We start from the raw sequence: 18,722 nt of genomic DNA on the forward strand, positions 1-18,722 counted from the left end.
GGTTATTTTATGGAAAAATTAAGGAACAGATAATTCCTATTTTTTAAACCATCATGAAGCATCCCCCCAAAGCCAGAAAGCTTCCAAATTTGTTTCATGGCTAGCACAGTTTTGATAAGCCAAATACAGTGAGACAAGAAGTCATGAATTCAAGTAAACACAGTTGTAAAAATCTGTATTAAACTGAATGTAACAGTATATAGGAAAAGGAGTATGTACTGTCACCCTGCTATATGCAGAGTACATCATGAGAAATGCTGGGCTGGAGGAAGCACAAGCTGGAATCAAGATTGCCGGGAGAACTATCAGTAATCTCAGATATGCAGATGACAAATCCCATGGACGGAGGAGCCTGGTGGGCTACAGTCCATGCAGTCGCAAAGAGTCGGACACGACTGAGTGACTTAACTTACCACCCTTATGGCAGAAAGTGAAGAAGAACTAAAGAGCCCCTTGATGAAAGTGAAAGAGGAGAGTGAAAAAGTTGGCTTAAAGCTCAACATTCAGAAAACTAAGATCATGGCATCCAGTCGCATCACTTCATGGCAAATAGATGGGTAAACAGTGGAAACTGTGGCTGACTTTATTTTGGGGGACTCCAAAATCACTGCAGCTGGTGATTGCAGCTATGAAATTAAGACGCTTACTCCTTGGAAGGAAAGTTATGACCAACCTAGACAGCATATTAAAAAGTAGAGACATTAATTTGTCAACGAAGGTCCATCTAGTCAAGGCTATGGTTTTTCCAGCAGTCATGTACGGATGTGAGAGTTGGTCTAAGAGCCGAAGAACTGAGGGTTTTGAACTGTGGTGTTGGAGAAGACTCTTGAGAGTACCTTGGACTGCAAGGAGATCCAACCAGTCCATCCTAAAGGAGATCAGTCCTGGGCGTTCATTGGAAAGACTAATATTGAAGGTGAAACTCCAATATTCTGGCCACCTGATGTGAAGAGCTGACTCATTTGAAAAGACCCTGATGCTGGGAAAGATTGAGGGCAGGAGGAGAAGGGAACGACAGAGGATGAGATGGTTGGATGGCATCACCGACTCAATGGCCATGAGTTTGGGTAGACTCCGGGAGTTGGTGATGGACAGGGAGGCCTGGCGTGCTGCTTGCTGTTCATGGGGTTGCAGAGTCAGACATGACTCAGTGACTGAACAGTATATTAACAGAATAATACTATCTACCCCATAAGTTATTCCAGAAATTCCAGAATGATTCAACTCATTATAGGTTAAAAGGGGTGAAAAAAACCTCAAAAACTATATGATCATCTCAAAAGATTTTGAACAGTTGTTTGATTGACTATTTATTTTGATAACAATTTTGTAAGCTTGAACTAAGAATTTATCAGAAACCATCAGTAATCAACTTATATATTGATTCCTGGAAATAGGCAGTAAAACATTTGGGTGCTTTGGTAGAGGTAAATCTTTGACAGCCTTTTAAGTAAGTTTATAGTTATTGGTCTCGTCCAATAATGAACACTCATTCAAATTAAAACTGGGGAAGAACACTGTTCTGGAGCCGATCCAGTGAGAAGAATTTGATAAATAATGCTGGAAAGGAATACCAGAATTATACTTACTTGCCTAAGTGTATAAATATTAAAAGAACTGAAAAAGTACTAAAATGAGTAGGAAAATTCAGTATGTGGTTAGATAAAAGATAAATATATAAAAATCAATACCTTTTAAAACAAAATATCAGTTATAATAATCAGATAATAATTAAAACAAGGTATTACCACGGAAACTGACAGAAAAGATATGACATAGAGGAGTGTCTAGACAGACTCAAGTATATACAAGACTTAATATATGACAAAGGTGGCATTTCAGTTCTGGAAAACAGCTAAATTAGTCAGTGAATTGGTGGTAACTTGAACCAGTTAGAAAAAAAAAATGTCGCTCCTGTGGGAGGCAGATGCCTGAAAGAATCTCCTATGGTCCTGATTTCCTGCACTCATCTTCTTGTGTAGTTGAGCCTTTCCCTTAAGTGTGCACTGGCCTGGGGACTTGCTTCTAACCAACAGAATGTGGCAAAAGGGACAGAACGTCATTTCGATGGGAAAGTTAGAAAAGATGTGACTTCCACCTTATGAACAGATTCTCCTGGGCCTTCTTGTCTTGCAAACTTTGACAGAGCAAGTTGCTGTGCTGGAGAGGCCCATCATGCTAAGTTGCTTCAGTCATGTCTGACTCTGTGTGACCCCATGGACTGTAGCCAGCCAGGCTCCTCTGTCCACAGGATTCTCCAGGCAAGGATACTGGAGTGGGTTGTGCTGCCCTTCTCCAGGGGATCTTCCCAACCCAGAAATCAAACCCATGTCTCTTACATTGGCTGCACTGGCAGGCAGGTTCTTTACCACTAATGCCACCTGGGAAGCCAGACAGGCCCAAGTACCAAGGAACGGAGGGTGGCTGCTCGCCAACTCCCAGTTAGGAGCAGCAGTCCAACAGTATGTGAAGAACTGGATGCTACCACCAACCATCACGTGAACTCAGAAGCAGCTCCTCCCTCATCTGAGATTTTACCCGGCCAACGCCTTGACTGCAGTCTTATGAGAGACCCTGAGGCAGAGGACCCAGCTAAGTTGTGCCTGGATTCCTGACTCACAGAAACTATCCAATAATAAATGCTTGTTGTTTCAAGCCACTAAACTTTGTGACAATTTGTTACACAGCAATAGAAAATGAATACAATTTCTTACCCTTGTCACATGAAAACTTCAGTTTCCAATAGTGTGGTGGGTTGAATGGTGGCCTGCAATCAGATATGTTCATGTCCTAATTTCTATGAAATCTATGAATGTGACTTATTTGGAAAATGGGTCTTTACAGATATAATTAAGTTAAGGATCTCAAGGTGAAATCATTCCGGGTTATCTGGATGGGCCCTAAATCCAAAATGACAAGTATCCTTATAAGAGATAACGCTGGAGGAGAGACAGAAGAACGGGCAGCAATGTGATATTGGAGAGATGCAGCCACAAACCAGGAATGCCTGGAGACACCAGAAACTGGAAGAGGCAAGGAACCGAACCACCCCTAAAGCGCGTGGCAGCCCTGCTGACACCTTGATTTTGGACTCTGGCCTTCAGAACTGTGAGAGAACACATTTCTGTCATTTTAAACCAAGACAGTGGTAATTTGTCATGGCAGCCCTAGAAAAACACTATAGATGGAATAGTTATTACATGTAAAAACTAAATCCGTTAAATAACTAGAACATAAGAGAGTGTTTTTATAATCTCAAAAGGTAGAAGGATTTTACTTAGCATGACACCAAAGCCAGAAGCTATAATGATGAATAAATTTCCCAACATTAAAAATTTTCTTTAGTTCTTTAAAAAGGCAAATATTAAGAACAGTATATTCAAGTTAAAAGGAAAACTCCAAATGGTTAAAAAAAATACTTGCAAAACACAATAGGCAAAGGCTTAAAAGTAGGGAAAGGACACAGAAATATAAATGACCAATAACTTTATAAGAGTATGGCTGTGATAATTTTTAAAATCCAATTAAAATATTTCATGCTTATTGGACTAGCAAAAATTTAAAACAGTATTCAGTACCGGCTGATGTGGGGAAATAGGCACCATAACACACTGTACTCTGACCGAGAAACAGGTTTTAATTTCAATAACTTGGTTTATTAAAAATGTTACATACAGTAAACCTTATCTTTTTTTGGTGTGCAGTTCTGAGGATAATTTAATACACACATTAAGATTTTTTTTGTAAGCCAACACTATAGACAGGACAAAGAATAATTTCAACACATTAAAACATCTCCATACCCAGCGACATGTTAATAGCAACAAAAACGCCAATAACTCAAGTGTCCATGAATTGAGGATGAATTAAATATGTCAATCCATACAATGGAATTTGATGCTACCAACGAAAATATGAAGCAGACTAATATGGCAAGATATCCATGTTATACTGAGAGGTGAAAAAACCCAGTCAGCATTTCCCACTGTTTTAACTACACACAAACATACATGCAGAAAAAATTCATAGCAATGTATTCACCAATTTGTATGGTTATCTTTAGGGGAATTTCAAGGAATTCCTTCACATTATGCTTTATGGTTTTGTCTTATGTGAATCAAATTAACACATTATTTTGATAAATGGATGTAACAATAAAGTCATTTCCATTCTGGAAAATAAAATAATTTCAATACAAGATCTAGGAACACGAAGAATGTAACAAACCAACCAAACCTCTGACTTATTTACAATTTGTAGGAAGCTTTGATATGAATGCCAGGCTTCTAGACAATGATTATTAGGGCTCAAACCCAAGTACTATGGCCATAATTTCGGTGCTAGGATGGCCTAGAATAGTAATTGCAAGATCTCTATTATCTGCAGATCTTAATGTATTAAAAAATATTTTCCTTTGTCAACTTGGACATTTTACCTCCTCATGCTGCTCCTATTGCTATTAACTCACCTAACTCAAATGTCTGGCCCTCATCCCTCTCCCTAACCTTTCACTCTTTAAAAAGATATCAGCAATCTCCGAAATCCACTCCATATTAACTTAACCATATTTAATGCGTATCTGTTTATTAGCCACCAAGCATAAACCATATTATGGGCTTTCTTTTTCTAAATTCTAATATGTTATCATGGATTTCTATTAAGTTTTAATCCACTTTAGAGGTTAATGTGGTTTCATGTAAGTATTGGGCTTCTAATTCTATTTGTCTTTGAAAACTGTTTTTAGCTATTTCAGAAAGAACTGCAAATCTAAAAAGTCTAAAGCTCTAAATATCAGCGAGCGGAAAAATACCTTTTGTTCCTTTACACACACAAAACTCAAGTCAAAGGAGGACCAAGTATGTAATTTTTGCAAGTGTCCCTAGCCTCAGAAAGTTCTAATATGAAGAAAATCACATAATTTAAATCCTTCAAACCCTGTGCTATTCGTCAAGAACTCTTTAACTATTTAGATTTAGAATACCTAGAAAACACTCTCTCAGAATACTTATATTCACCAAGGTTAAAACGTTGTTTTCTAAGTGTTTATCCTTTTCTGTTTCTCCCTAAACTTATCTCTTGTTTTTCTTCAATCTTCAATTTTCATGGTAAAATTTTTATTCTCTCCTGAATCTTTGTATTAATAGATAATTAGTAAGCAGGAGAATTCTAAGACTGAATTGCTGTGCTGATTCATAAAGTAAATAATCTTTACTCCAAGATTATAGCCCAGTCACTAAAGACAAGGAAACACATGGTTTATCATAGCTAAGAGGGAAAATCCTATTTCTAAAGATAAAACAAAATTCAAGGAAATATAAGGAAAATTCAAGGAAATTTGGAATCCTTACAGTATGTTTTAATGTTTTAATTTTAAAAGGTGAATGAAGATGAAAAGATTACCATTGAAGATAATAAATGTATAAATGATTTCACTGTAGTCATCTGAGCCTGTCATCACACATCTTAACTACTATGTATTAATTTTAACCTATATTTAAGTTATTTAAGACACATAATTCATGAGAACTTGCCATCCCATTCTTATTCTTTAAATACAGATTAGCCTCACTTTTCTTCTTCCAAATGATTTTAATTTAAAATATATTACGACGACTGTTTGGTAGAGCTATAAGAGTATAAAGGAAGCTAAAATAAAATGCTATGATGTAGACCAAAAACATAAAAATAAGTAAAACACTTACGGGTTCTGTTAGTGTTGTATCTTTCTCCAGGAACTGAACAACACAGTAGGCTAGCTAAAATGAAAGGAACAGTTTATAAATGTTACTGAATGAAATAACATTTAGTAATGCAGGATTTTTATATTTAGCTAACAAAACTACTTCATTTTAATAAACTTCAGTTTATGGCAATATATAAAAGTAAATATACCCATAATTATGTAAATAAGTTCTACTTAAAAAAGATGTCCTTTTTTTAGTAGTAACTTCTGAATATTAAGTTAACTGAAATATTAAAGAAAATGTAGTTGGGCATATCAATCTTTCCATATTACTGAGGCGGTAGAGCAGTTCTTTGCGGAATTAAAAGTAACTGTCTTTGTCTTATAAATCAAAAATGTAACCATAGCCCACTAAACAAACAGATAAATAAAGCTGAGTGAAATAAGTCTAGTGCTAACATTTTAGTTTTTTAGCATGTTTCTAACATGTATGCCTATACTGATATGATATTCTCTGAGTGTTAATAGAAGAAACCAAAATCATTCTCTAACTAGGTCATGGAGGCTAGACAGAACATTCTGCAAATATGTGGGATGTATTCAAAGTCACACAGTTAATTAGGTCAGGGCCTGGACTAGAAAACAACTTGATTTTTCCTATATCTATACTTAAAATGCATTGAGCTTATTTAAGAATACTAAATATCATCGTGCTTTAAAAATTATGATATAATTAAAAATTTGCTTTGGGCAACTTACAAAGCAAATTGCTTAAGTATACTTAAAACTGCCACCTCAGTATTTCTCAGTTTCTCTGCCTTTATATCAGTTTTTGAAACAATGTTCATTTCACCTGAAATCTGCTACTTACCTGAGCATGAAACAAAGCTAATCCTTTTGCAGTATGCATAGGAATAAGAACCTTCATTAGAAATTGTTTATGTTCTGCTTTCAGTGGCAATGCAAAGCCATTGATAATACTGGAGGGGAAAAAAAGGCAGGGGAAGGGTTACGTAGTTACTACTTTATTTCTAAGTTAGTACATCCCCAAGTACATAGGAACTGCTTTGCTTCAGGCCTGGTGTTGAATGACTTACTTATCCGCAACCTAAGTTAGACAGACTATCACTAGGAAGCCTGTTCCTCTAAGTCACACAATGGTCCCTAAAGAAAATGAGAACTGCCAATTTAATGTCCCAGTAAGAAATTTTACATTTTCTATAAAGCCTATCACTTATTGATGCCTTTATTTTTCTTCTCTAAAGTACAGGAGAGTCAGTATCACAATATTGTTAGAATTTTCAATATATTCTGAAGTAAACGGGTAGTTTCTCTTACTTTATTGAAAGTTCTGAAATTAAGAACAGTTCTCTCCATAATCATTCCCTAAATATTAACAGAGGAGACTAAAACCATTCTTTAAATAGAGGGTCTAAACTCTCAGGTTAATACTGCTATGTGGTGAACAAGAAGGCAAAAAAGTTCATAGAACTAAAATCAAAGGCTATAGATTTCTTCTAAAAAGAACAGATGTACGGGAATGGTCCATCAACATTGGAACAAGAATGTAACTTCCTGTAACTTCTTCAAAAATTCACTATAGCTTATTTCATCTCTTCCCAATCAGATCCTGGAAATTTCTGAGGCGGTCTGGCAAGATTAGGCATAAAATATGCCACAGTTTCAAAAGCAGGAAGTCTACTCTGAAACAGATGCTTTGTGTGGCACTACTTTAATATGCTGACCCCCTAAAAAGCTACAGTAAGAATTCAGTTGAGAAATTATGCCTTATACTGTATATTCAAATTATAAAATGTGAAATAGTTTCTCTAATCCCAGCTAATATTTTAATACACAAAACATTCAAAGTTACTTAATTCTTAAAAAGAAAAAAAAACTGACTTACCTTCCTAAAATTTCAAGGAGTTCAGCAACACCATTGAAATGTTCTGTTTCATATATAAACCTGAATTTAAAAGAAAGACATAAAGAAAAATATCAGAAAACTAAACTGAATGAAAGATGCAGGAAGGTACAAAGATTAAAGCAAAACCCCCTAATCTGAAGCACCTACTTAATGATTTCATTTATAAAGTAGTCAAGATAGGGCCCACATATATTTAATTAGCTTTGTCAGAACATCAACTGAAAATACTTTAAGAGCTATTGATTTAAACAGTATTTATACAGGATTTTTTAAAATAAGTGCTCAAACAGACAAGTTCTTCTCTCAGTAAAATTTAACCATGAATAACATTTGTATTATCTATTAAAAACTGTCATTAGTACTATCCACTTAGATGAGAAGTTACAAGAAAAAGTTAGATGCAATCAAACGATATCCACAAAATAGGCTAGAAATGACTCAACTACTATCAGTTAAGTTTGTAAGTTTCAGACATTAAAAACTAACCTAAAGAAATTGGAATAAAAAAATATGGAAAGGAAAAAAGTGCTATACATGAATATACAAATAATATACCTGAGGAAAATGTTGTTAATTTGTTTTCTGATGAATGCTCTTAATCCAAGAAATTTCCCATAAATTCGATGTAGAACAGTCTTCAGAAAGTCACGTTCTCTGGGATCTTCACTATCAAAAAGCTCCAGGAGCTTTAAAAAAAATCTGAGAAATTACTTTTTAAAAATAATTGAGCTAACACTTCACTCTAATTTTGATTCCCACAAAATCTTTAAATTTTTTACAAAGACTCTGCACCCTATCAGATTGACTTTATTATTGCTAAATAATGGCACTAAACAAGTGGCACTAAAGAATGGCACTAAAGCTTACGGAGTATTTCTTTTATTTCATTTTGAAAAAGAATGCACAATAAATCAAATAAACACTTCAAAAAAAAGTGCAATTTTTTTTTTGCCTTCCTACTCATTTTAAAATTCTGTCCTACTCTTGGCTACTAAACATAGCTTATAATTTTAAACTGTTGAAATCTGAGATTTTTTTTAAATGCTTTTAGAATCTTAAGCTTGTAGACTGCAAATTGTTAAATAAACAAGTTTATATTACTGTGTTTTAAATAAAAAGTTGGATTTTCTTAGCAAAAAATAAAAATCTATTTATAAAATACAATTACCTATGAAGTCATCAAGGAATTTCATGTTCTGTACTTTGGGATTGTTATTAGATTGGTGCAAAAGTAATTGTTGTTTTGCACTGTTGAAGCCTGCTGTTTGATATTGGAATACATTTTTAAGTAAATGTGGTTATGCTATACATCATTTTAATGTGTGTTTCTTGCTTTATGTTTTTTTGCTAATAAAAGCCCAATGACTTTCAGACTATGGAAATGATGTTAGACAAAAAGTAAATTTGAACGATTTTTCTATTTGAGCTCAAAATGGGTCGTAAAGCAGCAGAGACAACTCACAACATCAACAATGCATTTGGCCTAGGGACTGCTAACAAATGTACAGGCCGTGGTGGTTCAAGAAGTTTCACAAAGGAGATGATAGCCTTGAAGATGAGAAAGACAGTAGCTGGCCACTGGAAACTGACAGCGACCAGTTGAGAGCAATATTGAAATGGATCTTTTTACAAGGACATGAGAAGCTGCTGAAGAACTTAACACTGACCATCATACAGTCACTTGGCATTTGAAGGAAATTGGAAAGGTGAAAAAGCTCGGTAAGTGGATGCCTCATGAGCCGACCATAAATCAAAAAGATCATCATTTTGAAATGTTGTCTTCTCTTATTCTATAATTCGTCAACAAACCATTTCTCGATTGGGATTGTTGATGTGTGATGAAAAGTGGGTTTTAAACGACAGCTGCTGATGACCAGCTCAGTGGGTGGACTGAGGAAAAGCTCCAAAGCATCTCCTAAAGCCAAGCTTGCACCTCAAAAAGGTCATGGCCACTGTTTAGTCTGACCCACCACAGCTTTCTGATTCCCAGCGAAACCATTACACCTGAAAAGTATGCTCAGCAAATCAATGAGATCACCAAAAACTGCAATATCTGCAGTCAGCTTTGGAACAAAAAGGGCCCAATGCTCCATGACAACGCCTGACTGCAAGTCCCAAAAGTTGAATGAACTGGGTTACAAAGTTTTGCCTCATTCCCCATATTCACCTGACCTCCTGCCAACGCACTACCATTTCTTCAAGCATCTTGACAACTTTTTCAGGGAAAATGCTTCCACAACTAGTAGGAGGCAGAAAATGCTTTCCAAGACTTCACTGAATCCTGAAGCATGGATTTTTACAGGAATAAACAAACTTATATCTCGTTGGCAAAAACGTGTTGATTGTAATGGTTCCTATTTTATTAATAAAGATGTGTTTAAGTATAGTTATAATGATTGAAAATTCACGGTCCAAAACTGCAATTACTTTTTCATCAATCTAATAATTACTGTCATGATAGGAAGCTCTGAACCTTCAAGTTTTTTTTACCATTTTGTCTTTAATTATATGTAATTGTTAATTTGTGTATCTCTTCTACAAGAGTGCGTGTTCTTTGAAAATAGTGATGACTTCAGTTATAATCCTAAAGTGTCTTGCTTATTGTCTGCATTTGTTGTTTGCCAGATTATTAAGTACTGCATGAGGCTCCAGCTAAAAATATCCATAAAGCATGAGAATTTGTATTATTATACCTAATTAAGTCACTTCAAATTATTCTAATTAAAATAGCTAAACTATTCACTTAAGACACTCAAATACAAGTTTCTGATGTTGAGTTTACTTGGAAGATATGTTTTGAAATTAATAAAAGCAATCCTTAATTATTCAGGTCACTATGTCTAATTCAAGAACAAATATAACGTAATACAAGTCGATCCTCGGGGTCAATGTGAAATATTAGAGAACAGTTGTTAGCTAAGTAGAAAATCTATTTAAGTAAATATTTTGAAATATAATCTAAATAAAATAATTTGTTTTATATAATCACATTTATAACCTATTATATATAATCAAATCCTGATTGTGTCATCTTTCAGCTCTCTAAATCTGGACGTGATCTAGCTCTTTATGTAACAGCAGATAAGGGCAGTGCCTGGCACATAAAAAGCACTAAATAATTCTTGGCTTCCTCCTTCAGGAAATGATTTGAGCACAACCTGGAATTACATATTTGTTTCTTCTCTTGCAATAACAAACGTCCAAATTTATACTTCAGATTTTTCTCCTATACCTCTACATCTTAAACTTACCACCTAATTAAATAATTTCAAAATATAAAAGCTGAGAAATGTCACAGTAATATTTATTGAAGCGACACACTAAGAATACCTCAGAGCAGTGATCTGTGAAAGCACAGTGATGTAAACTGTCAGAAACAAATAATGAGGCCTTGGCTTCTTGGACAGTTCAGGCATTTAGAGTAGATGGTAGAAAATGGGTCCTATCCTACCAGTTTTCTTCCTGCTGCCCTCCAAACCCACTGAATAATCCACCAGCCAAAATACCTCAAACTCCAGGGTGAAGAAGCCCTACAGCAATTGTTCCACTCAACCTATTATCTTAAATACAATTTAACACAGCATTACTAAAGTTCCTTTGCTATTGCTAAGTCACTTCAGTCATGTCCGACTCTGTGCGACCCCACAGACGGCAGCCCACCAGGCTCCCCCGTCCCTGGGATTCTCCAGGCAAGAACACTGGAGTGGGTTGTCATTTCCTTCTCCAATGCATGAAAGCAAAAGGTGAAAGTGAAGTCACTCAGTCATGTCCAACTTAGCGACCCCATGGACTGCAGCCTACCAGGCTCCTCCATCCATGGGATTTTCCAGGCAAGAGTACTTGAGTGTGGTGCCATAAAGTTCCTTAATACACTATATTTCTTCTATAGCACAAGAGAGCTACAGAAGGAAACATGCATTCATCTCTAATACCAAAATAACAGAGCTCCATTTAATGACTGTTTCTAACTTGGTAATGAAATGAAATCAACATTTTACAGTTAACACACATCTAGTATTTCGTCATAGTTTCTGAAGAACTACATGAAAGGTTAAAGGACAATGACAATGTTCTTCATTTATCAACACTTCACAGCACTAGTGAAAATACTTTACATGGTAGCTGTAGCAGATGATCAGAAATTAACTCCAATACGTGGAGCTCATGAGCTTTATCCTAGGGGACACATAATGGTGGGAAGAAGGCAGCAAAGGTCCTTGTAATGATCTTTAATCCTGGCCTCAGCACTTCGTTACTACCCTTCCACTCGTCCTCTGCCTTTCTTTAAAATGCTAATTACTTTAGAAAAGGAGAGTATCAAATTCCTAATGAGACCTCACTCACAGCTAAGTACTTCAAAAGAGAAAATGGACCCAGAGAAGTTTGCTCTACTTCACAACTTTGTCTAGGGCCAGTGAAGTCCTTTGTATTTGAAAGATGCCTGTAAGTTACTGAAAAGATTTTGAAAATAAAAATGAACACATTCTAAGAAACGAATTTTAAGTATTAGGTTCCAAAATAAAAAACCCCAGCTAACAATCAACTTATAAAAAGAAAGAAGGTGGGACTTCCCTGGTGGTCCAGTGGCTAAGACTCTGCACTCATAATGCAGAGGGCCCCTGTTCAAGCCCTGGTCAGGGAACTAGATCCCACATGATGCAACTAAAAACTCCTGTATGCTGCAATGAAGACTGAAGATCCCACATGCTGCAATTAAGACCTCGTGTAGCCAAATAAATAAATAAATATTTAAAAAAAAAAAAAAGAAAAAGAAGGTATCACATATATTTAGCTCCTTTCCTTCTTAAATATTTTATCTGTGGTTTAGGAACTGGGTGGCTAGAATTCGTAAGGTAGGAAGGGGAGAAAAGGTAGTGACATAAAGCCCAAACTTCTGAAAATAATTTCATATTTATTTTCCCCCTCTCTGTCACAGTGCTTAGAACTCTATGTCAAGTTCAAGCTCAAAGACTTAAAAATTTTTTAAATGGTTTTCCCCTTAGTTATACCAAATTTTCTAAGTTACACATTCCAACAAGGCTTGCTTTTCTGGTCTTTATAAAACAACTATGAAAATTTAGGATTTAGACAGGATAATTTAATTGATATAACAGAAGGCAAACCTTGATTAAAAATACTCCTGTATTCTCAAAGCTACTTTACTTTTAGTTCTCATCATCTGGCAAGAATATTAGGTGCTGTTAAAAAGAAATCCTTAAACTTTTGAAAGACTATTTTAATCACAAGTTAATAAATCACTGCTGAAATGAATATAAGGAAATTTAAGACAGAAGAATTCCTTACCTGTTGTACAAATTTCTGATCAATGTATCGCTTTGCAATGCTAGGCTGGAAATCAGGGCTCTCCAAAAATCTCAAGAAGAATTCATACACCAACTGTAGGACAAAATGAAATAAAAGCCAAGATGAAGCCTATAAAATTTTACTGTATGTGAAATTCATATCAAAAACATACCTCCCTTAACAACTTAGTAATGAGATTTCAGATCTCATTATAAAATGTGATGAATTGGTAACATTTTTTTCAGAACTAAATATATGCACACAATTTGTCTCCCAAGTTGGTACATTTTGGATTTATTGCTTTGCATCATTCATTGAAAATATTAACTTACAGGAGCCAGAAAACAAAGACGATGCCTATAAAATATTTAAGTTAGAAGACGTTGCACTCCATACTCACTGGGAACCTTTCTTCAGTGGTCTGCTAAACTACCTCACCTTAATTTCCAGAGTTACTTAAATGCAGGATCAGAAACCTCCAGATAAGAATAAACTGAATAGTAAGGGTCAGTGTATCAGTATCAGTTTTAAAAAAGAGAAAAACTTCAAGTCCTTCTATAAAACTACAGAGGGAAAAAAGTAACTAAATCGAAACCAGGATATCTTATCCACACTTTAGAGATAATTAACCAAATCATCTACGTGCGGGCTCAGAAATAAATGTCTGTGCACCACAGTGAATAAACTAAAAGCCCTAATAAGCCTTTACTTAAAAAGTCCTAAGCATCTTAAAAATACAGTACTGCCCTCTTAACCTCGAGTGCTAAGTTCTAAGCACCACCTCCCCATGACTGAATGGCACTGGACCCTTTTCTATTCATGGTTTCCATCCACAAATTTAATGCCTTTTCCAGCTTAACTGAGCACTTACCACGCACTGTGGCCATAGCTTTTGTAGTCTGAGGTGTAACAGCAAAACCAGCGTGATTTTTTTTTTCCTTCCTCAGAATTTCACAGATAGATTTATTACCACAAATCGCAACGTCAGCATATGCTTCTTTTCTTTCCTTATCCAGTTGAGAACTTGTACCTTTTCCTTAAAGTACTTCACAACTTCTCTCTGGCATCCCTAAAGGTTGTTGTTGTTTAGTCGCTAAGTCGTGTCCAACTCTTTTGCGACCCATGGACTGTAGCCTGCCAGGCTCCTCTGTCCATGGGATTTCCCAGGCAAGAATACTGGAGTGGGATGCCGCTTCCTTCTCCAGGGAATTTTTTCAAGCCAGGGATCAAACTCCGGCATTGGCAGGTGCATTCTTTAGCCCCACATCAGGGTTTCTTGAAGACAAGTGTTGCAATGCTGTGACAGTCAGCTTGGTAACAGAGGTAGAGCTGGACACGACTTAGCGACTGAACAACCATCACCACCACCTGGGACCATCAGAAACCTAGGCACAGGAGTCCAAGAACTCCTGGGCTGGTGAACACATCAAAGTGCTAAGAGGGTGGCACATGGAAAACCCGAGCCCTTTGCCGCACCTTACCACATGCCTCGCTTCTATCTGGCTGTTTCTGAATTTTATCCTTTATAACAAACTGGTAACAGTAAGTAAAGTGATTCCTTGAGTTCTGTGAGCTCTTATAACAAATTACTGAACTGGAAGAGTGGGTCATGGTAACTCCATATTTATAGCCAGTTAGTTAGACGGATGGGAGGCCCAGAATCGTGACTGTCACCTGCAGTGAGCAACAGTCTTGATGGACTGAGCCCTTCACCCTAGAGGTCCCTGCTAACTGTGGGTAGTCAGTGTCAGAATGAATAAACCGTAGGACACGCAGTGAGAATTGGAGAATTTCTTGGTATAGAAAATCTATGTATTTGGCATCGGAAATGGGGGTAGAAAAGACAAGTCTTCCTTTAGCTATGTTTAATATGAACAGATAGTAGGCACTGTAAAGCTCATTCACATATTGGGGAAGTAAGACAAAAATAAAAACATAAAATGGTATATACACAAGAACTATACGGCAAAACTATGAGTGCAGGAGACATTTAGAAAAGGGCTATATCACTGTGGGATAAGGTCAACAGGAAAAGTTTTAAGGACACACAATTTGAGCCCTGCATTAGATTTAATTTTGGACAAGAAGAAAGAGGAGGGCTTTTTATAAGATAAGTAGAACCTGTCTCAAGAAGACAGTGTAGGGTAGAAGCTGGTGGGTATGGAATCAGAGACGCGGAATATTTACACAGATCCCGAGTTAAAAGCAGTGGTAAGGTGGGACCAAGTCAACCCTGAGTCAGAAATGGAGGGCTTAAGGCTTATTAATTTTAACAGCAATAGCATGTCTTCTGGGAAACTTATTTGACATCAAGCTCCAGATCAAAATGCACCCTCTAAATCACATACCCAGTTGAAACCTGCACCTATCACAGATAGGACATGTTATTTCTTACAGAGCTTTCATCAGCACTGTTTACCTGACACAGTGACCATTAATTAAGTGACCAGTCAGGATTAGCAACGAATTGCTTTTATGCTACCAACTTAGCACCACTGAAGAGATGACGACGAAAAGTTAAACACATGTTGAATAATCCCAAACAGGGGCAGAATAAACACGAGTGATCTACAGAGCTAAAAATCTTCAATGTGGCACAACTAAGACCACATTTCTATAAAATTGCATCCTGTCTCCAGTCACTCTCTCTATACCCTCTATCCTGCACTATTGTTTTTAATTGTATCTCTCACACCCTGACATAGTATTAGTTATTCTTTCCCCCAAGAATGTAAGACAGTTTGCTTATTAGTTCAATACTTAACCCCCTATATTTAGAATAATGCCTAAAAACAACAGATGACCAATAAATATTTGCTGAATCAAATATCACAGTTTTTGAGAAACTGTATTTCTGTATTAAAGTTTCTCTATCTTCTTCCACATGAAAAATTGATTTGCCCCAAGAACCTAAGAAACCATGCTGCAAAGGACAACAGATACTTTCAGCAATGAGTTTAATTCTTTAATAAAATGGCAAACTTCATGCATGAGCGGTGTATGGCTGGTCTTCCTATTCCTATAAGCCAAAAAGCACCCTAAAAAATGATAACTAACATAACTAAAAACTATAAGGAATGAAGGATAATCTTTCCTTTCTACTCAGTACTGACTGTGTCTTTCCTATGGTAGGTAAAATAAATAAAATTCTGGTCTTTACCAATAAAAGAGTTTAGAAGGTACAACACAGAACAGCAAAGATTCTTAATGTATTTGTAATATATTACTGTATTTGAAAATAAGACCTATACCAAAAGCTAAAGGAACTAGAAATGTTTGACCTAGAAAGGCAAAGATTTAAAAGCAACTTTAATGATTTACAAATATACAAAAGGCTCTTTTTCAAGGAATATGCTGACTGAATGTTTTCCAACCTCTATTAAGAGGAAGCTAACTCAAATGGAGTTTTAAAAATTCATCTATTATTTGAAAGAATTTATATAAGAATTAACATATACTAAGCTAAATGAGAGATAGTAAGTGCCTAGAACATTGCCTGCATGCGTGCTAAGTTGCTTCAGTCATGTCCAATTATGTGCGACCCTATGGACTGTAGCCCACCAGGCTCCTCTGTCCATGGGATTCTCCAGGCAAGAATACTGGAGTGGGTGCCATGCAACCCAGGGGATCTTCCTGACCCAGGGATCAAACCCACATCTCTTCCATCTCCTGCACTGGCAGGCAGGTTCTTTACCACTAGTGCCACCTGCTGCCTAGGACACAGCAAACAGTAACAAAATCTTAGTTCTGTAAGAATCTTTTTCTCCCCTCTGTAATCATTTTAAAAATAAGACATATTCTGTGTGAACCCTGAATAGCTTATATAGGATCAACCTGTTTTCCCTCCTGCTCTTTTAACTATAATAATTAAAAAGATAATTAATAACAAATAACTATGATAAAAAGGTTAAAGTAATAAAAATGTTTCTCAACCTTAAATAAGGATAAAAGATGTTTCTTTTCTATTTCTGTGTATAAGTGTTAGTGCATTAAGCTATGGTCCCTATACTTTTAGATTCTTGGAACATGCAAATATTTAAAATATAGTATCTGGTCAAGAAGTATTTGAACATGAAGGTGTACATTATAAAATATGTATGTCCCCAGTTTAAATTTCTACTTATACAGATCATAAAGAAGAGCCTCTAGTCCCTAAAGCCAAGTTATCTTAAAAAGGTCTATGTTCTATTCAGTACACTACATAATTACATCTTAATTATCTGTGCCAAAAAGAAAACTGATAAAAGAAAACAAAAATACTACATAATCTGCCTGTATTCCAGGCTAGTAGAGCAGTCATGCCTCTCTATCTGTAACTAGCTACATAGAAAATTATGTATCTTTTTGGTCTTCAATAAATATAAAGCAATAATATTTAGGAAAGAAAATTTTAAAATAACATAACTGTTTTATATTAATAATTATCATATAATATTAAGTAAATTAAAAGATATGACCAATCCACCAATCCCCTAGTACTGAAATGGCCTTTCTTTTGTTCTTTTCTTCTGTGTTTCTTTATTCCATTGTTCATTAGTATTTCCATTACAGTGTGAAAAAAAAGTAAAAAGAAATTGTAAATTAGCACATTTTAAGAAAACTCATGAAAAAGTTGAAGAAACAAAATTTTGAAAGGTTTTGAAATTATCTGAGATTTTTCCCCTCATTGACTAAATTTAATGTTTTTTTTCACCCTACCAAGTTAATTTCTAGCAGCAAAGATCCAATAAGCTAAATGTATTAATAAAATGCAAACTTAGTACCAAGCAAAAAATTTCAGGTGGATTCAAATAATGTTAACAACCAGGACAGAAATTTTAATTGGGCAAATTTCATCAGTGCTACACTATAATTTCACTCATCAGAACAGCTTTAACATTTTACTGTAAACAAAATACGATGACTAAATAGTAACAAATCCTACCAATCAGTTCACTTCATATTTAGCAGGCCATCTGACCGCCAGATTTAAAAACTGTGTATCAAATTTAATTACTAGAAATATTTTAAACTATAAACACTTATATTTAGAGCAGAGCCTTTTAATCAGAAGACTATGGATGTATAATATTTCTTGTATGTCTCTGTGAATTTATCTCAGTGAACACACACTTTTTAAAAATCATATTTTGAAAGTAACTCACCATCCCCTAAAATTTAAGAACCACTAGTTTCAGCAAATTTAAGTGAAATCTCAGATCATACCAGTGAAAAACCAAAAGCACATTGTAGGTATGGCTGAAATTTTAGTTAATTCTCAAGGGCATATAAAAATGTCTTAATGGAAAAACTATTTTTCAAAATTCAAAGACTGAAGAGATTCTTTTGAGATTATCCAACTACATGTGATCAAAAATATGTACAACTTAACAGCTAACGAGAATTTCATGCTTTTAAAACCTCTTTATTATTAAACCCAGTATTGCTGATTTTACAAAAACCATGGTATAAATTTCAGATGAACTGTGTGCAGTGCTACTAAAAAGTAGTTTACCACTTCCGATTTTCTATTCTATAAGCTCTAATGTGCTGATAAATCTTAAAAGTTTTATCAATTTACACTAATCCTAGAATTCCTCTTTCATTCTATTTCGATGTATAGGTGCTAGACAGATCAAATAAATAATGAAGCAGACTATTGCTTTAAAATGTCCCAAGTAGTTTAGAATATTAATTTCTTTCTCTTGTCTTTTATAATAAAATATAAAATGAAATGTCACTAAAAAATTCAAGTCCTTGCAAAATAAAAATCAACAATATAATCTGGGGGAATTCCCTGGCGGTCCAGTGGTTAGGACTTTGCACTTT

At 35.4% G+C, this 18,722-nt stretch overlaps 1 protein-coding gene and 1 non-coding gene across 2 annotated transcripts in view; one reads left to right on the plus strand and one right to left on the minus strand.

Annotated features, from left to right (window-relative positions):
- Positions 1-18,722, minus strand: part of PPP2R5A (protein phosphatase 2 regulatory subunit B'alpha) — a 69,039-nt gene that overhangs the window by 5,093 nt on the left and 45,224 nt on the right. The window contains exons 4-8 of the mRNA XM_052653409.1: positions 12,915-13,007; positions 8,166-8,296; positions 7,590-7,649; positions 6,555-6,663; positions 5,703-5,756 (exon numbers count right to left, since the gene is read on the minus strand). Coding sequence (XP_052509369.1) covers positions 5,703-5,756; positions 6,555-6,663; positions 7,590-7,649; positions 8,166-8,296; positions 12,915-13,007 — 447 coding nt within the window. The remainder of the gene's footprint in view (positions 1-5,702; positions 5,757-6,554; positions 6,664-7,589; positions 7,650-8,165; positions 8,297-12,914; positions 13,008-18,722) is intronic.
- On the plus strand, positions 12,180-12,252 carry TRNAM-CAU (transfer RNA methionine (anticodon CAU)). The gene has a single exon. It is a non-coding gene; the product is annotated as a tRNA-Met (tRNA).

Source organism: Budorcas taxicolor, chromosome 16 (assembly GCF_023091745.1).
Source record: "Budorcas taxicolor isolate Tak-1 chromosome 16, Takin1.1, whole genome shotgun sequence".
NCBI classification, from domain to species: Eukaryota; Metazoa; Chordata; class Mammalia; order Artiodactyla; family Bovidae; genus Budorcas; species Budorcas taxicolor.